At 42.5% G+C, this 21,150-nt stretch overlaps 1 protein-coding gene across 2 annotated transcripts in view; it reads right to left on the bottom strand.

The window, feature by feature from the left end:
- LOC129840413 (protein MTSS 1-like) overlaps positions 1-21,150 on the bottom strand; it is a 136,653-nt gene that overhangs the window by 35,291 nt on the left and 80,212 nt on the right. For both annotated transcript variants that reach the window (XM_055908265.1, XM_055908275.1), the window contains exon 7: positions 1,389-1,546. In XM_055908265.1, the coding sequence (XP_055764240.1) occupies positions 1,389-1,546 (158 nt within the window). The remainder of the gene's footprint in view (positions 1-1,388; positions 1,547-21,150) is intronic.

The following is a 21,150-nucleotide window of genomic DNA, read 5'->3' as shown; positions in this document are numbered from 1 at the left end:
GCACATTTGTGGCCTGCTGGAGGTCATTTTGCAGGGCTCTGGCAGTGCACCTCCTTGCACAAAGGCGGAGGTAGCGTTCCTGCTGCTAGGTTGTTGCCCTCCTACGGCCTCCTCCACGTCTCCTGATGTACTGGCCTGTCTCCTGGTAGCGCCTCCATGCTCTGGACACTACGCTGACAGACATAGCAAACCTTTTTGCCACAGCTCGCATTGATGTGCCATCCTGGATGAACTTCACTACCTGAGCCACTTGTGTGGGTTGTAGACTCCGTCTCATGCTACCACTAGAGTGAGAGCACCACCAGCATTCAAAAGTGACCAAAACATCAGCCAGGAAGCATAGGAACTGAGAAGTGGTGTGTGGTCACCACCTGCAGAACCATTCCTTTTTTGGGGGTGTCTTACTAATTGCCTATAATTTCCACCTTTTGTCTATTCCATTTGCACAACAGCATGTGAAATTTATTGTCAATCAGTGTTGCTTCCTAAGTGGACAGTTTGATTTCACAGAAGTGTGATTGACTTGGAGTTACATTGTGTTGTTTAAGTGTTCCCTTTATTTTTTTGAGCAGTGTATTTAGCCAATATTGATCAGTTACCTTGTCCTATGGATATCTACACAGTTATAAAATTGGCACGCTGATGTAAGCCTACACGAAACACAGACCTTATTTTAAGTGAATCTAAAAAATAAACCGCTTTTCAGATTTTGCTAGAATGTGTCATGGGAATTATGACTCGCACTTTGGTTGTCAATTCTTACCATGCCCATTATTAAAATAGGATTTCCTGCATATAGAAATTAAAGTTTGTTTTCAACATTCATCACAGGTAACTTAAACTCTAGTTTTATTTAAACAGTTGAGAGTATTTGTCTCCTAAGCAGACTCTTCAGTATCATTGTCACTTCAGAGCTGTGTGCGTGTGTGTGTATTTATGTATTATATTAAGTTAAAATAAAAGTGTTCATTGTTCATTCAGTACTGTTGCAATTGTCATTATTACAAAAATGTATGTGTGTATGATATATATATATATATATATATTTTTTTAAAATAAATCGGCCGATTAATCGGTGTCGGCCTTTTTTGCCCTCCAATAATCGGTATTGAAAAATCATAATCGGTCAACCTCTAGTTGGAACACATACTGCATTTCTCTACTTCAGTAAACTTTGAACTGTGATAAAACTGGTGTCTTTTGGCAAGGAATTTAGCTTGTGTATCCCATCAGATACGTTTTTTAGGCATTTATTTCTGTAGGCCTAACGGGAGCTTGTGTGCGCACTCAGCACGCGTGTGTAGAGGGAGCGGTCCGAACACAATTGAGTGAGCGAGGCACAGAGGGGAAAGGGAATTTAGGTAGAAGAACAGTGTGATGCTACTCACCAGCATGGGTTTGAGCATGCTGACAAAGGAGCAGTAGCGGCCCCTCTCCTCGATGAGCGCACGGCACGCGGCCCTCTTCTCAGTCTCCTCCAGCACAGCATAGCGCACGTTCACATCCTGCAGGGCGCTGTCCAACTGCCCGCGCACCTCGTCCTTCCCTGAGGAAGCATAGGGGGGGAACCAAAGATGTCAGGCAAAGCAGAGGGCTACAAAACAGGCACACAAAGCCAGTGGGCTGCTATAGCAAGTCAACAAACCCAGGATAGAAAACGATGCCCGAAACACATTTGTTTGGGAGGGGGGCCAATCTGTCCTCACAACTTATTGAATAATATACAAATATTTTGAGACCAACTTTCCTTCCCTTTCCAATTGCAGTCTTATTTCCCCCCAAACCCTTGAAGTAAAATTCAGACCACGATTGAGGAACTGTAAAAAGAGGCGAGCCATATAGCAGTGGCTGCCATAACATACTTTACCCACCAGATGGAAGTATAACATTGCTATTTCCCAGCGGGTGTAGATCGTCTAAATAAAGAGGTTACCAGACCAGCGTCGTTACAGCCTCCTCTCCTCCTCAGCTGTTATGTCAGCGTGCTCTCTGGGGAGACGCATGCTGCAGGCCTGTCAAGAGGTGGTGGACACTGGTATTTGGGTTCACTGGGCCAGAGTGAAGGCCAACAGCGTACAGCATGAAGGCTGTGTGTGTGTTGAATAATGCTGTGTGTGGTATGCAGGGGTCTTTAAAGAGACAAGAGGGGGTGTGTGCCTGCCTACTCATCTTAGTTCAGCTGCCATGGAAAGAGGTTCCACATACAGTTAGCTGACACACACACACACATACCTTAATACCTCAAACACACACCTGTAATGCCTAACAAACACACACGCATGCACTTACCAATTACATAACACGCATCTACACAGTATAACACACACTCACACACAATACGCTAACTGAATCCACTTACAGATTTCAGAAGGAGATTTCAAAGCTGTTGGAAAGAGGGACCATCAGAGCCCTCAATAAAAGCATTTTGAAGAAGATGGGAGGCTTTCATAAGTTTGTTGTTCCTTGCTGAAAAATTAAAAGGTGTTGTAGCAAACAAGTCTTTGGTTATCTAGGCAACCGAAGAGGATGGCTGACGTTTTACATGCCCGTAACCATTGTGCTATTTTGTTCGTTGTTCTGCGTTGTTTGTAACTTATTTTGTACATAATGTGGTTGCTACCATTTCTTATGACCGAAAATAACTTCTGGACATCAGAACTGGGATTACTCAACACGAACTTGGAAGAAGCTTTTTCCGTTAACGAGTCGGACGAGAAAGATATAGTGCTCTCCTGGGAACAGGCAAGATCCCCATCATTTGCCTGAAGAAAAGAAGGAGGAAAAGAGGACGCAGATCGTGCTGCCTTTTGAATATCCGCAGGCGAGCGAGTAAACTCCCACTGACATCAATTCTACTTGCAATCATTGGAAAATAAAATTGATGGCCTACGACTATGATTATCCTGCCATCGGAACATTAACCTTTCACGAGTATCTACCCCGGGTCCGGGAGCACCCCCCCCTCCCACACTGAGTAGCATCGCTAGCATAGCGTCATAATTAAATAGTAGCATCTAAATATCATTAAATCACAAGTCCAAGACACCTAATGAAAGATACAGATCTTGTGAATAAAGCCACCATTTCAGATTTTTAAAATGTTTTACAGGGAAGACAAAATATGTAAATCTATTAGCTAACCACGTTAGCAAAAGACACCACTTTTCTAACTCCATCAGTTTCTTACTCCATCAGGTGCTATCACCAATTCGGCTAAACTAAGATATTGATAGCCACTAACCAAGAAAAAAACTCATCAGATGACAGTCTGATAACATATTTATGGTATAGGATAGGTTTTGTTAGAAAAATGTGCATATTTCAGGTAGATATCATAGTTTACAATTGCACCCACCGTCACAAATGGACTAGAATAAATACATAGAGCAACGTGTTTACCTAATTACTAATCATCAAACATTTCGTAAAAATACACAGCATACACTAATCGAAAGACACAGATCCTGTGAATACAGACAATATTTCAGATTTTCTAAGTGTCTTACAGCGAAAACACAATAAATCGTTATATTAGCATAGCAAATGTGCAAACATTACCCCAGCATTGATTCTAGCCAAAGAGAGCGATAACGTAAACATCGCCAAAATATTAATTTTTTCACTAACCTTCTCAGAATTCTTCCGATGACACTCCTGTAACATCATATTACAACATACATATACAGTTTGTTCGAAAATGTGCATATTTAGCCACCAAAATCATGGTTAGACAATGACAAAAGTTGCCCAGCTGGTCAGACAATGTCATGCGCCATATTAGACAGTGATCTAGTCGTATACATAAATACTCATAAACGTGACAAAAAAATATAGGGTGGACAGCGATTGATAGACAATTTAATTCTTAATACAATCGCTGATTTACATTTTTTTTTAATTATCCTTACTTTTCAATACAGTTTGCGCCAAGCGAAGCTACGTCTAATAAGATGGCGTCATAAGCATTAACATTTTTCGACAGAAACACGATTTATCATAATAAATTGTTCCTACTTTGAGCTGTTCTTCCATCAGAATCTTGGGCAAAGAATCCTTTCTTGGGTCTAATCGTCTTTTGGTCGAAAGCTGTCCTCTTGCCATGTGGAAATGCCAACTGCGTTCGGCATGAACTGGAAACCTGCCCGGCTCTTCAAAAAGTCTCAGAGATAAATGTCCCAAAATGCGCACTAAACGGATATAAATTGCTATAAAATGGTTTAAATTAACTACCTTATGATGTTTTTAACTCCTATAACGAGTAAAAACATGACCTGAGAAATATTACTGGCTCCACTAATGCTTGGAAAAAGAGTAGGTCGGTGTCCACCGTGCGTCCGGAGCAGCTGGAAAGGAGTTCCTACCTACACGTGTTTTTGTTTTACAGTGGCTGTGATTGGGCAATCGATACCATTCAAAGCGTCATCACGTAAAGGCATCCAGGGGAAGACGTAAGCAGTGTCCGTATCCTTATAGCATTCACAGTGGCCTTTAAACTGACTCCAGATCAGGGGCCAAAATGTGTGAAATCTGACTCCATGTCAGGGAAATTGCTGTAGAATGAGTTCTGTTCCACTCAGAGACAAAATTCCAACGGCTATAGAAACTAGAGACTGTTTTCTATCCAATAATAGTAATAATATGTATATATATAAGTTTCTAAAACTGTTTGAATCATGTCTGTGAGTATCCCAGAGGACTAACCATTCAGATTTTTATTTTTTTTGAGGTCACTGTCTGTTTAATGAGTTTTCATTGGGATACCAGATTTCTAATCAACCTGTTTGCAGTTCCTACCGCTTCCACTGGATGTCACCAGTCTTTGGAAATAGGTTGAGGTTATTCCTTTCTGCAATGAAGAAGAACGGCCATCTGGAATCAGTGTAACATTGTGTGTACTGTTTGAGAGTTGCACAAGACTAGAAAAGTATCGTTAGATGTTGTCATCCTGTATTGAAAACAGATAGACCCGTCTTCAATGTGATCGATTATTAACGTTTACAAATACCTTAAGTTGTATTACAAAAGTAGTTTGAAATGTTTTGGCAAAGTTTAGAGGTAATTGAGATATTTTGTAGTGACGTTGCAAATTGGAAGCTGTTTTTTTCTGGATCAACCGCGCCAAATAAATGGACATATATGGACGGAATTAATCGAACTAAAGGACCATTTGTGATGTTTATGGGACATATTGGAGTGCCAACAAAAGAAATTCGTCAAAGGTAAGGCATGGTTTATATTTTATTTCTGCGTTTTGTGTTGTGCCTGCAGGGTTGAAATATGCGACACTCTATTTGTTTACTGTTGTGCTATCATCAGATAATAGCATCTTATGCTTTCCCCGAAAAGCCTTTGAAATCTGACATGTTGGCTGGATTCACAACGAATGTAGCTTTAATTTGGTATCTTATACACAAGCGTTCCACATATCCCAGAGAGGTTAACAAGAAGTTAAGCTTTATTTTGATGTATGACACTTGTATTTCCATGAATGTTAAATATGTCTATTTCTGAATTTTGAATTTCGCGCTCTGCAATTTCAACGGATGTTGTCGAGGTGGGTCGCTAGCGGAATGCCTGCGCCAGAAAGGTTAAGGTCTACACTTGTTGCATTCACCCCCCACAATGCAGCAGCAGCACAAGACAGAAATAGAATGAATAGAACAGGTTTGGTACCATGCCAATTTGACTGGTAAACTCATGGGTACACTTGCAATGGATTCCTGGTATTGTGATGCAATAATTCCCATGATAATGTAGAATGTTCATTCAAATTATGTTAACCGATGTGGCTCATGCAATGGAAAGCATTTTTTGTAATGTCAGTTGAGGTGAATCATCAAATCACAGCACATGCTGATGGGTACACTTCCTGCTTTTACCTTCTGCTTTGTTCCTATGGGTACACTCACAATGGCCACCAGTTCAACCATTATGCCACCATTGATTTGAATGGGGATGGCACCTTCTATTCAATCTATGGCAGCAACTTATTATGGAGACCGCTGTCATTTGGGCTGGCCGTCATCCAAAATTCCATGACCATCACAGCCCTATTCACTTAGCAAGAAGACACCGACAAAGAGGGTCACCTCACTACTAGTCCGTAGGAAACTATATTGTATTATGCATCATTTCTTACATTGTTTGCACAGAAAACCTTAAGTGTTATTACATACAGCCGGGAAAAACTATTGGATATCAGAAAGACGTCAACTTACCAGCACAACCGGCACTACGACCAGGAATACAACTTTTCCAAAAAAGTTGTTCGAACCACCCAAGGCATTCGAACAGTTTTGAGACGCTGCCCCAAAACAACGTCGCCACTGCTGTCCCCACATGCTTCAAGATGGCCACCATTGTTCCTGTACCCAAGGAGGCAAAGGTAACTGAACGACTATCACCCGTAGCACTCACTTCTGTCATCATTAAGTGCTTTGAGAGACTAGTCAAGGATCATATTACCTCCACTTTTCCAGTCACCCTAGAGCCACTGCAATTTGCCTATACCACCCCAATAGGTCCACAGACGATGCAATTGCCATCACACTGCCCTATCCCATCTGGAAAAGAGGAATACCTATGTAAGAATTCTGTTCATTGACTACAGCTCAGTATTCAACACCATAGTACCCTCCAAGCTCATCATTAAGCTTGAGGCCCTGGGTCTCAACCCCATCCTGTGCAATTGGGTCCTGGAGTTCCTGACGGGCCGCCCCCAGGTTGTGAAGGTACGAAACATCTCCACTTCGCTGATCCTCAACATTGGGGCCCCACAAGGGTGCGTTCTCAGCCCACTTCTGTACTCCCCGTTTACCCATGATTCCGTGGCCATGCACGCCTCCAACTCAATCATCAAGTTTGCAGACGACACTACAGTGGTAGGCTTGATTATCAACAACAACGAGACAGCCTACAGGGAGGAGGTGAGGGCACTCGGAGTGTGGTGTCAGGAAAAAAACCTCACTCAACGTCAACAAAACAAGATGATCGTGGACTTCAGGAAACAGCAAAGGGAGCACCCCCTTATCCACATCGACGGGACAGCAGTGGAGGTGTTAAGTTCCTCGGTGTACATATCACAAACAATCTGAAATGGTCCACGCACACAGACAGTGTGGTGAAGAAGGCGCAACAGTGCCTCTTCAACCTCAGGAGGCTGAAAAAAATGTAGCTCGTCACCGAAAACCCTCACTAACTTTTACAGGTGCACAATTGAGAGCATCTGTTGGGCTGTATCACCGCCTGGCACGGCAACTGCACCGCCCACAACCACAGGGCTCTCCAGAGGGTGGTGTGGTCTGCACAACGTATCACTGGGGGAAAACTACCTGCCCTCCAGGACACCTATAGCACTCGATGTCACAGAAGGTCAAAAAAAATCAAGGACAATACCACCCGAGTCACTGCCTGTTCGCCCCGCTTCCCTCCAGATGGCGAGGTCCGTACAGGTGCATCAAAGCTGGGACAGAGATACAAGCTGTTTTTCAATCTCAAGGCCAGCAGATTGTTAAACAACCAGCAATAGCACAGAGGTGGCTGCCTACCTACAGACTTGATATCATTGGCAACTTTAATAAATGGAACACTAGTCACTTTAATGTTTACGTATCTCACATTGCACACCTCATATATATATACTGTATACTTCACTATCTATTCTTTCCTATCTTTGACACTCACTGCTCATCCATATATTTTATACTTATATATAGCCAGCTTTTGGGTCGGCTTCTGGAATCAGTTCAAATGCAGTAAGTAGCCTAGTGGTTAGAGCGTTGGGCCAGTAACCGAAAGGCTGCTAGATCAAATCTCCGAGCTGACAAGGTAAAAATCTGTCGTTCTGCCCCTGAACAAGGCAGTTAACCTACTGTTCCTAGGCCGTCATTGTAAATAAAAACTTGTTCTTAACTGACTTTCCTAATTAAATAAAGGTTAATTGTTGGAAACTAATGAACACGACCCTGGTAATGGGATGCAGGATAGCATTTATTAGTCAAACTTAGTAAAAACTAGTGATAGGGGAAATATTTATCTACTGTAGGTAGCGTTAACTAGCTCTATAGAGCCCAGTAGATGTGTCATAATACCCATAAAACCTAGCAGTCAAAAAAGGAAATGGTTTCAATCATGTTTCATTTTTTACTTTTTTAAACATTTTAAACACTTCAAATAAGGGCTGTGTTTCGTGTAGGCTAACCCTGGTGTGACACTTTGATAACCATGTAAATGTCTTTCGGACAAGGTAACTTATCTTTCATAATAGTTTGTAGGCCAAACTGTTCAGACACTGCAGATGATTTTGTGAGAAAAACGATTTTCAGGATGCATTCGGAAAGTATTCGGACCCCTAAACATTTAACATTTTGTTAGGTTACAGCCTTATTCTAAAATTGATGAAATTTTTCCCCCTCAATCTACACACAATATCCCATAATGACAAAGTGGAAACAGCTTTTTAGAAAGGTTTGCAAATGTATTACAATTGTTTTATTTTTATAAAAAATATATACATACATATACACATACATATATATCTTTTTTACATAAGTATTCAGACCCATTGCTATGAGACCCGAACTTGAGCTCAGGTGCATCCCGTTTTCATTGATCATTGAGATGTTTCTACAATTTGATTGGAGTCCACCTGTGGTAAATTCAAATGATTGGACATGATTTGTAAAGGCACACACCTGTCTATATAAGGTTGATAGTGCATGTCGAATGAATTGTCCGTAGAGCTCAGAGACAGGATTGTGTCGAGGCACAGATCTGGGAAAGCGTTCCAAAACATTTCTGCAGCATTGAAGGTCCCCAAGAACACAGTGGCCTCCATCATTATTAAATGGAAGAAGTTTTGAACTACCAAGACTCATCCAAGAGCTGGCCATCAGGGAGGTGACCAAGAACCCAATAGTCACTCTGACAGACCTCCTTTGTTCCTCTGTGGAGATGGGAGAAACTTCCTGAAGGACAACCACCTCAGCAGCACTCCACCCATCAGGCCTTTATGGTAGAGTGGCCAGACTGAAGTCACACCTCAGTAAAAGTCCCATGACAGCCCGCTTGGAGTTTGCCAAAAGAAACAAGATTCTCTGGTCTGATGGAACCAACTCTTGATGCTTGGCATTCAGGCCAAAGTCTGGAGGAAACCTGACACCATACCTACGGTGGAGCACGGTGGTGGCAGCATCATGCGGTAGGATGTTTTTCAGCGGCAGGGACTGGGAGACTAGTCGGGATCGAGGGAAAGATGAACGGAGCAAAGTACAGAGAGATTCTTAATGAAAACCTGCTCCAGAGCGCTCAGGACCTCAGACTGGGGCGAAGGTTCAACTTTGAAACAGGGCAACAACATTAAGCACACAGCAAAGACAAAGCAGGAGTGGCTTCTGGACAAGTCTCTGAATGTCCTTGAGTGGTCCAGTCAGAGCCCAGACTTGAACCGGATCAAACATCTCTGCAGAGACCTGAAAATAGCTGTGCAGCAACGCTACCCATCCAACCTGACAGAGCTTGAGAGCATCTGCAGAGAAGAATGGAAGACACTCCCCAAATAGGTGTTCCAAGCTTGTAGCGTCATACCCAATAACATTCGAGGCTGTAATCGCTGCCAAAGGTGCTTTACCTCCCTAGCTAACGTTACATGTCTGACATTATTTGTATCCCAGAACCGTTTGCTTTGCTAGTTAGAGCCTAATGTTAGCTAGTTAACAAGGAATCTGGTTGGTCAGCTCCCAGCAGATTCATGCAGGGTAGTAACAACATGATTTGGCACCATGTTCATTGTTGTTTAAATAGCTAATGTTAGCTGGCTGGCTCATTAGCTAACATCACATGTGTGATCTTACATGTTTACCTAGCTAGGTTCATTGTTTATCTAGCCAGCTACGTCTTAAACTAAAGTGTACAACACCGTTGAATTTGGCCGGTGTCAGTAAACGTTGGCAAAAAAGCATAATGAAATTGTTGCCAGCCGAGCTGGTTAGGCTGTTTTCATGTTATCCAGAGGTAAACAAATCATCGGCCAGAGCATCAAATGTGTGCTCTGAACACTCCGAGAGCAAAATGAGATGGGTGGGGCTAAAGCTTAAGAGGGTGTGAACAATGCTGAATGGGTGTAGACAAAGAAGAGCTCTTCACTAGATACCAAAACATTCAAAGGCCATATTCTCACAAGTTCAACTTTCAAAGCAGAATTACTTTTCCATTGTTCCTCAAAAATGTGGTGTATGATATACCATTTTGTAGCTCTGTCTATACATTTATCCAATGTAAAAAACACAATTTCAAATTTTGATACGTAAGACCAAATCCAGGTGGTGAGTCACATATTGGGAACCATCTCGTCCAAAAAGTTGACCCAAGTTTGCCAAAAAACACCTGGAAGCACATGGATAATCATCAAGACTCTTGGAAGAATGTTCTATGGACAGTTGAGTCAAAAGTATAACTTTTTGGACGACATGGGTCCCATTATGCCTGGTAAAAACCAAACCCTGCATTCCACAGTAAGAACCTCCTACCAACTGCCAAAACTCGGGTATTTTTCAACCTATAGCTTGTTCTCCATCTGTTTAAATAGCGAGCCAACATGTTTTCAGCAATTCTATTTCCCTGACTGACCAAAGCTTGCCATCTCATGATCTCTCATTTCCTTGCAGCAGAAACCATGAGCAATATGTTAGTAACATCAAATCACCAAAAAAACGTTAAAATAAAAAAATACATATCGACACCTAAGTTTCGTGATAATATTGTATCGTGAGGTCCCTGGCAATTCCCAGTCCTAGAAGAAACCAGGTTCTGATATTATTTAAGACCTTGTTTAGCAACCTAAAGGCCCTTCGGCCCAACCAGTTGCCATGTGAAGAGAGTATATGCCATCACATGACAGACCGCTTCTGAGGGAGGGAAGAAAAAAAATACTTCTTTCCCCTTTCTAGCCATGCCATCCAAAACTGGTCTTCTGAATATTTCCCGTTTCTCTTTAGTTCAAATAAGAAAGCGTTCGGCTGGAGACCTGGCCTGCGTTTAAAATGGCACCCTATTCCCTATATACAGAAGTGCACTATTTTTGACCAGAGCGCTATGGGTCCTGGTCAAAAGTACTGTACTACATAGGGAATAGTGTGCCATTTGGGATCTCCCATTGAGAAGAGCCTTTTGCTGTGCCATGCTGGCTGGAAGAATGTATAGCCAATACAGAAAACTGTACTGGATGCTAATCCATGTTGTACTGCTACACAATCGTAATGGAATAGGGTGTCATTTGGGGGGGGACACTTTATCTGAGAGCCATGAAGGTAAATCAGGGTTAAGGCGCTGGGATGGATTGCACTCTCCAGAGGAGAGATACAGTCAGCTGCCCATGTTTATTTACGGCTGGGTCTTGTGTTGGGGATGTGGGGGATTTTAAACAGGGAAAGGAAGAGAGAGAGAGACAGAGAGCAAATGGTGGAAATGGAGAGAGATGAAAAAAAGCGAGTATATGTAAGTCCCAGAGAGTGGTGCTCAGACAGTGTACCTGGGATAATACTGTCCTGATCAGAAACCTATTTCCCGCTTGGTCTTTGTGAGACCTTGGATGCGTATGCAGATTTTCGATCCAGCGCTTCAGCCGTGATGGAAGTTGACAATATTTACTCTTGCATGATGTTTCAGTGAATAATGTCCAATGAAAACATAGGCTTTTTAAAAATAAATAGTAGAGTGCCATATTGACAGCTGGAGTGTGATTGTATTCTCATGGGGACTTTCAAGAGTATGTTTGTGATGGGTCTCCAAAGTTAACTGGAACAAATGTTACGTTAACGCGCTTCTATTAAACCAACACGCTTCTAAAAACCCTTTACACTCGTACTGTATACTGTTTGATAATAGCAGATTTGAACACAGGTAAGTGGCTAAATTGGAACGCAGTGGCTGTACAACAACATGCTATAAATAACGTCAGAGCTCATCTTCTCTTCACAGAGCTGTATGGGTTTTGACTGACAGCCGTTCCGAACTTGAGCAAGAAGTTGCCCCCATCCCTCCAGCTAATTGGGGAACTTTTGCAAATGTTTTGTTGTCTGATTGAGGGAAATGCTTTAAATTAAGAGGACTCAATGTAGACATTGAGGAATTTAATGAATACAGCTTTGATCTCATACAACCAATCCAAACACCTCAAATGTGCACTTCGCATTTCCAGATCATAAAACTATTGCCATATACAGTGTCAATGTTAATGATCACAAGATGACATGTCATACCCTGGGTTGTTAACAGAAATAGCCTACGTTTTTCAATTATCAAGAAAATTTGCCGCAGAACTCCCACCCGAATGCACTCACAACTCCATTCTATGCGCATCAAAATAACGATCCGTTTCTCTGAATTGCCACATGAAAGCCTAACATGCTGACCAAACCGGACCCTCGCGTTATTTTACCTGAAATGCACAAGGTCCTCTATTCCGACAATTAATTCACAGATAAAAGGGAAAACCGAGTTTGTTTCTAGTAATCTCTCCTCCTTCAGTCGTCTGCTTCGGACTTTATATGACGGTTGGCAACCAACTTTAAGGAGCATTACCACCACCACCCCCAACTGGACTGGAGTGTGGACTTGAGTTAATCTTTCAAATCACCCACTTGGGTATATCCTCCTAAAAACCAATGAGGAGTTGGAAGAGGCGGGACTTGCAGCGCGTCAAAAATAGAACCGTTCTATTTTAGCACCTGGCTACGTAGACGCTCGCGGGCAGTTTGGATGAAATTAGTGAATAACATGCATGTGTACATTTTATTTTGCAACACTTGCGCATGAATTCCTGCCCCAGAACCAGTTCCTGTCACAGGGCACCAGCTGTAGATCTGAACCAGACCTCTGCCCACTGCCAGTCAGGCTGCAGGGCTTACTAGGTCAACTGATCCCTGGCACCTTTAAAATATATATCAGCTGGCAAAACTGTTTGCAGCAGATAAAGAAGTGCGTTTCTTATCCAATCTACTCATCATATTACGAATAGTAGGCTATCTTACATGCGTCTGCAAATGCGATGATGCATGGAATGCTTTATTATAAAGATGCATCTTTATGGTAAAAGTTTGCTTCCCCAAACTTGAAACTTACGCGAAGCCTATGTATACCAGGTTGTAAAGCGGATTGGTGTGCTTAATTTCACATAGTATCTCCCTGTTTCGTGCCTACTGAACACAACCTGGGTTAATATGGCTGTGACTCACTCACTCAACATGGGGAAGTTGTCATGAATGGCCCAGAAGTAGCTTATCAGATTTCAAATGGCGAAACAGGTTCAACCATCAAGGGCAGGACCTGTACTGTAAAACCACAGCAGTATGCCTCTGCTCGTCCCCATGATGTCATTCTTCCACCCTCTCACGCAACGCCAGAGACGTTGTTTTAGAGAATTTGGCAGTACGTCCAACCAGCCTCACAACCACAAACTACGTGTGTGGCGTCATGTGGGTTTACTGATGTCAACGTTGTTAAGAGTGCCCCATAGTGGCGGTGGGGTTATGGCATGGGCAGGCATAAACTACGGACAACGAACACAATTGCATTTTATCGATGGCAATTTGAATGCACAGAGATACCGGGATGAGATCCTGAGGCCCACTTGTTGTGCCATTCATTCGTCGCCATCACCTCATGTTTCAGCATGATAATGCACGGCCCCATGTCGCAAGAATCTGTGCACAATTCTTGAAAGCGGAAAATGTCCCAGTTCTTCCATTGCCTGCATACTCACCAGACATGTCACCCATTGAGCATGTATGGGATGCTTTGGATCGAAGTGTAGGACGGCATGTTCCTGTTCCCGCCAATATCCAGCCACTTCGCACAGACATTGAAGAGTGGGACAACATTCCACAGGCCAAAATCAATGAGGCAAATGTTACCACCATGAGGCAAATGGTGGTAACACCAGATACTGACTGGTTTTCTGATCCACACCCCTATTTTCTTTTTACACACTTTATACAATTTTGTGGATTCTGCTATTTCAGCCACACCCGTTGCTGACAGGTGAATACAATTGAGCACACAGCCATGCAATCTCCATAGACAAACATTGACAGTAGAATGGCCCGACTGAAGAGCTCAGATACTTTCAACGTGGCACCGTCATAGGATGACACCTTTCCAACAAGTCAGTTCGTCAAATTTCTGCCTTGCTAGAGCTGCCCTGGTCAACTAAGTGCTGTTATTGTGAAGTGTAAACATCATGGCGCAACAGCGGCTCAGCTGTGAAGTGGTAGACCACACAAGCTCACAGAATAGGACCGCCAAGTGATGTAGCGTGTAAAAATCGTATGTCCTCGTGTAACGGATGTGAAATGGCTAGCTAGTTAGCGGGTACGCGTTAGTAGCATTTCAATCAGTTACGTCACTTGCTCTGAGACTTAAGTAGGGTTTCCCCTTGCTCTGCAAGGGCCGCGGCCTTTGTGGAGCGATGGGTAACGATGCTTCGTGGGCAACCGTTGTTGATGTGTGCAGAGGTTCCCTGGTTCGCGCCCGTGTCAGGGCGAGGGGACGACGTAAAGTTACATCTGTAGCATTGATGCTGTTGACCCGGATCACTGGTTGCTGCGGAAAAGGAGGAGGTTGAAAGGGGGGTGAGTGTAACGGATGTGAAATGGCTAGCTAGTTAGCGGGTACGCGCTAGTAGCATTTCAATCAGTTACGTCACTTGCTCTAAAACTTAAGTAGGGTTTCCCCTTGCTCTGCAAGGGCCACGGCTTTTGTGGAGCGATGGGTAACGCTGCTTCGTGGGTGTCAGTTGTTGATGTGTGCAGAGGGTCCCTGGTTCGCGCCCGTGTCGGGGCGAGGGGACGACGTAAAGTTATACTGTTACACTCAGTTGCAACACTCTCTACCGAGTTCCAAACTGTGTCAGCAAGCAACGTCAGCACAATAACTGTTAGTCAGGAGCTTCATGAAATGGGTTTCCATTGCCAAGCAACCGCACACAAGACTAAGATCACCATGCGCAATGCCAAGCGTCGACTGGAGTGGTGTTAAGTTCGCCGCCACTGGACTCTGGAGCGGTGGAAACGCATTCTCTGGAGTGATGAATCACGCTTCACCATCTGGCAGTCCGACGGACTAATCTGGGTTTGGTGGATGCCAGGAGAACGCTACCGGCCCGAAATGCATAGTGGCAACTGTAAAGTTTAGTGGAGGAGATATAATGTTCTGGGGCTGTTTTTCATGATTTAGGCCCCTTAGTTCCAGTGAAGGGAAATCTTAAGACGACAGCATACAATGACATTCTAGACAATTCTGTGATTCCAACGTTGTGGCAAAAGGGGAAGGCCCTTACTTGTTTCAGCATGACAATGCCCCCGTGCATAAAGCCAGGTCCATACAGAAATGGCTTGTCGAGTTCAGTGTGGAAGAACTTGACTGGCCTGCACAGAGTCCTGACCTCAAGCCCATCGAACACCTTTGGGATGAATTGGAACGCCGACAGCGAGCCAGGCCTAATCACACAACATCAGTGCCCAGCCTCACTAATTCTCTTGTGGCTGAATGGAAGCAAGTCCCTGCAGCAATTTTCCAACATATAGTGGAAATCCTTCCCAGAAGAGTTGAGGCAGTTATAGCAGCAAAGGTGGGACCAACTTCATATTAATGCCCATGATTTGGGAGATGTTCAAGTGTCCGCATACTTTTGGTCATGTAGTGTATGTGTGACCAACAGATGCATATTCCCAGTCATGTGAAATCCATAGATTTGGGCCTAATGAATTTATTTCAATCAACTGATTTCCGTATATGAGCTGAAACTCAGTACAATCAGAAATGTTGCATGTTGCATTTTTGTTTAGTATAGTTACAAAAGCATGTAAAAATGCATATATGCTTTAACCCTTTACACTTGTGGGAATTGGCCTATATGGATAGGGCTAAATTGAAAAGTTTCTTACAGAATAAATATGAAATGCATAAGCATGACAGCAATTCAAAGGGAACAGTTTGGAGACCGTGTCCTCAACTTTGGTCTAATCATCATCCCATGACAGTTCACCTGACTCAAGACTAAATCCAGACATTAAAGGTGCAACATAATACAAACCAATGACAAGGGTTTGAGTGAGGACTAATTGGTGTCTCCAAGTGGCCACACACCTCTCCAAAGTCCGCAGTTCCTAAGTCATTTCAATACACTTTTATGATTCAAAGTAGTCTTCAACAATAAGGTGCTATTTTGAGCACTCCTAGCTGTGTCGTTAAGGAACTAGAGCTAGTACACTTGTAGTTGTTTTTTGTTTGGAACATTACACTGCATCACCGCCATTATACAATTACTGTTTGCACAATCCAAAAACGGCCCATTTTATAAATTGCAATCGGGGTCAGGTGGGCATTATTTGAAAGCTTGTTCTATTGCCATGGCTAGCTAAGTTCTAAAATACGATCTTAGTGTTACATACTGACCACACCGCTCGTGTCGCAAAATACATTTACACATGTTAATCAATCATTGCATCCACACTTCTCGCGCGACTCAGCGAACTTCTGCGTGGCCAGGCGCTAAAATTGAAATAGGTTATATTTGTGATGCTCAACGTGCTGCAAGTCCGGCCTCTCCCATCTCTTCATTGGTGTTTAGGAGCATATACCCACGTGGGTGATTGAAAGATGAACTGACGTCCACACACCAGTCGGTTATAGTATTGCACCGTAAAGTCGGTTGCCAACTGCCATATAAAGTCCAAAGAAGTAAAAAAGAAGCCTGAGGAAGGAGGAGAGATGACAAAACAGTAAACCAAATTCATTTCTCATCTGTGGATTAATTGTCGGAGTAGAGGACCGTGTGCATTTCAGGTAAAATAACAACCCAGTGTTTATATCTAAGGACAAATTAGCTAGCAATAGCAAGCTAGCTAGCTAAATTGCCGTGAATGTTTCATGCGTTTCAACCTGTCCCCAAATTAATATAGTTGGTTCAGAGTTCGTTTTGATATTTCAACCTGTGTCCTGATAACGTCTGGTGTGGATGGACAAAATCAACATGCGTGCGAAGGCGCACGCGCGTGCCCCGTCTAGTCAGCATGTTATACTTGCTTGAAGTGTGGGATATGGAAGTCTGGGAACATCAAGAAAGTCTCAACTAGTGCTGCCACACCGGCTGTAACAAGTCAAGACCGCCGTCAAATTCCACATGACCATTTAGTCACGGTAACTAGGCTTCTCCAAAACTGCACTCTGATACCGCTGAGTAGCCTACCAAACTTGCCATCTGCCAGTCGATAATGGCATGGTACTCAGCGATCTATTGTCCCTCTAATCACTCTGACATCAATGCAATCGGAAATCAAATCAATCACTTCATGAGAGCCCACGATCTCATGTTGCGCAACAATTTTATAGGCTGTGAGAAAACTGTTTTGATGGCCTCTTAAAAAGAGGAACCCATCAGCTTTCTATAGGCTAGGCCCACTATATATTTTTCTTAACTTCCCAAATATTAAGCACATTGCTTCGCTTTACAATTGGAGTATAGCCTACCTTGCTGGCATGAAAATGAACCACGGGAAAAGCATCCTCCATGCGCTATGTATTTTTTCCCCCTGCCCATGTTGACAGGTGCACGATAATGGTCCATTCTAAATCAAAACTAATTTCACACATACTGTATATTGTTTAGTATATGTAATGACAAGATTAAATGAAGAATAGTTTGATGGGTGACAATATCACTTGTGAACAATGTATTATCACTTGTGAAATACTTCAAATCATAGCCGCTCACATCATGTAACCTAGCTCATAGGCCTATATGTTTTGATAAGTTTGTATCACAACTAGTGGCCAAGCTCCAAATGTAGCCTATAGGCCTTGGAACCCCAGGAACACAGTTAGAGAGCACATAGCCCACAGAGCCTAGTGAAATGTGTTCTTACAAGCCCAGTCATTGCGCAACCGCATGTGAAAACAGAGTTTAAAAGAGGATCCCAGCTTTCTCGTGCTGCTATATTTATTGCTCAATTCTTAAAATTAAGCACACCAATCCGCTTTACAACCTGGCTAAATAAATAGTGAATACTCACCAGAGATATTGCTGATGCTCTCCACTGGTGCCAATGAGATAGGCTATACTGTAGTTTGCTCAATTAAGGTGATCATTTTTATTTAAAAAAACTCTGGGACTATGCCCCAATCAAACATGCCTATCGACTGAACCCTGAAAAGACAGAAGCTTTGCAGTGAGGTAGAGTTCATGCTTGAGCACCGCATTGCGCAACATGGCGGTCTGTGGAGTTAGCCCTGTATTTTAATACTTAACTTCTTATGGCTGCAGGGGCAGTATTGAGTAGCTTGGATGAAAGGTGCACAGAGGTGCCCAGAGGAAACGGCCTGCTCCTCAGTCATAGTTGCTAATATATGCATATTATTATTAATATTGGATAGAAAACCCTTTGAAGTTTCTAAAACTGTTTGAATTATGTCTGTGAGTATAACAGAAAGTGGGAATCCTGAGGCTGGTGGATTTTCAACCAAGCTCCCATTGAAATCACAGCGAGATATGGATGAGTTTTCACTTCCTACGGCTTCCACTAGATGTCAACAGTCTGTAGAACTTTGTCTAATGACTCCACTATGAAGGGGGGCCGGATGAGAGGAGAATTAGTCAGGTCTGCCATGAGGTGACCATTCTTTGACCATGCGCGTTCACATGAGGGAGCTCCGTTCCATTGCTCATCTGAAGTCAATGTAATTCTCCGGTTAGAACGTTATTCAAGATTTATGTTAAAAACATTCTAAAGATTGATTCAATACATCGTTTGACATGTTTCTACGGACTGTTACGGAACTTTTGGACATTTCGTCAGGTTTTAGTGAACGCGCTTCCCTGACGTTGGATTTGTATACCAAACACGCAACAAAAATAGCTATTTGGACATAAATGATGGACATTACAAGCAATTTCTCCGGATATTATGGAGGCATTTCTGAACATGGCGCCAATGTAAACGGAGGTTTTTGGATATAAATATGAACTTAAATCGAACAAGACATATATGTATTGTGTAATATGAAGTCCTATGAGTGTCCTCTGATGATGATCATCAAAGGTTAGTGATTCATTTTATCTCTATTTGTGCTTTTTGCGACTCCGCTCTTTGGCTGGAAAAATGGCAGAATTTTTCTTCGAGTTGGTGGTGACTTAACATAATCGTTTGTGGTGCTTTCGCTGAAAAGCATATTTGAAATCGGACACTTTGGTGGGATTAACAACAGGATTACCTTTAAAATGCTATAAGACATGTATGTCTGAGGAATTTTAATTATGAGATTTCTGTTTTTTTGAATTTGGCGCCCTGCACTTTCACTGGCTGTTGTCATATCGATCCCGTTACCGGGATTGCAGCCATATAAGGCAGATGGCTCTCTGCGGTTTTTATCTGAATTTCGGAAACTCAATGCCTCTAAGTAAGACTCCTACCCTTTCCCCGAGGTCGACGATTGTGTGGACCGTGTTCGCGCTGCTAAGTACGTTAGCAAGTTCAACCTGCTTAAGGGATATTGGCAGGTCCCTCTAACTGAGCATGCCAAAGAACTGTGTGCTTTTGTAATGCTTGATGCTGAACATGGCACCAATGTAAACGGAGGTTTTTGGATATAAATATGAATTTAATCGAACAAGACATATATGTATTGTGTAATATGAAGTCCTATGAGTGTCATCTGATGAAGATCATCAAAGGTTAGTGATACATTTTCTCTATTTCTGATTTTTGTTACTCCTGTCTCTGGCTGGGAAAATGGCTGTCTTTTTCTGTGACTTTTTCTGTGACTAACATAAACCTTTTTGAAATCGGACACTTTGGCTGGATTTACAACTAGTGTATCTTTAAAATGGTGTAAAATAATTGTATGTTTGAGGAATTTTAGTTATGAGATTTCTGTTGTTTGAATTTGACGCCCTGCACTTTCACTGGCTGTTGACGAGGTGGGACGCTACCGTCCCACATACCCTAGAGAAGTTAACTAGCGCATTCGCGAAAAAAAGCACTGTCGTTGCACCAATATGTACCTAACCATAAACATCAACGCCTTTCTTAAAATCAATACACAAGTATATATTTTTAAACCTGAAAATTTAGTTAATATTGCCTGCTAACATTAATTTATTTTAACTTGGGAAATTGTGTCACTTCTCTTGCGTTCTGTGCAAGCAGAGTCAGGGTATATGCATCAGTTTGGGTCGCCTGGCTCGTTGCGAACTGTGTGAAGACCATTTCTTCCTAACCAACTTCGCCAAACGGGGGATGATTTAACAAAAGCGCATTTGCAAATAAAGCATAATCGTTGCACGAATGGACCTAACCATATACATCAATGCCTTTCTTAAAATCAATACACAGAAGTATATATTTTTAAACCTGCATAATAAGTTAAAAGAAATTAATGTTAGCAGGCAATATTAAACTAGGGAAATTGTGTCACTTCTCTTGCGTTCATTGCACACAGAGTCAAGGTATATGCAACAGTTTGGGCCGCCTGGCTCGTTGCGAACTAATTTGCCAGAATTTTACGTAATTATGAAATAAGATTGAAGGTTGTGCAATGTAACAGGAATATTTAGACTTATTGATGCCACCCGTTAGATAAAATACGGAACGGTTCTATATTTCACTGAAAGAATAAACATTTTGTTTTCGAAATGATAGTTTCCGGATTCAACCATATTAACTGTTGGGGATGGGGGCGCTGTTTAGACTATTTATGCTAATTTGGCTAATTTTTTAAACGGCTTCCCACAAAATCCTTGATCGTACAATATGCATATTATTATTATTATTGGATAGAAAACAGTCTATAGTTTCTATAGGAGTTGAACTTTTGTCTCTAAGTGGAACAGAGCCCATTCTACAGCAATTTCCCTGACATGGAGTCAGATTTGAGAAATGTTGGCCACTTTTCTGAAGTCAGTTAAAAGGGCACTGTCGTTGCTATGACTATACGGACACTTCTTACGTCTTCCCCTGGATGCCTTTACGTGATGACGATTCCAATGGGGTCGATTGCGCGTTCACAGGCACTACAAATGAAAAAAACCTTTAGCTAGCAAGTCTTTTCTTGCTGCGTAACGCGCGTGGAAGACACCGACCCTCTCCTGTTCCAAGC

This window comes from Salvelinus fontinalis, chromosome 3 (genome assembly GCF_029448725.1).
Source record: "Salvelinus fontinalis isolate EN_2023a chromosome 3, ASM2944872v1, whole genome shotgun sequence".
NCBI classification, from domain to species: Eukaryota; Metazoa; Chordata; class Actinopteri; order Salmoniformes; family Salmonidae; genus Salvelinus; species Salvelinus fontinalis.
This window is presented reverse-complemented; position numbering and strand designations above follow the sequence as displayed.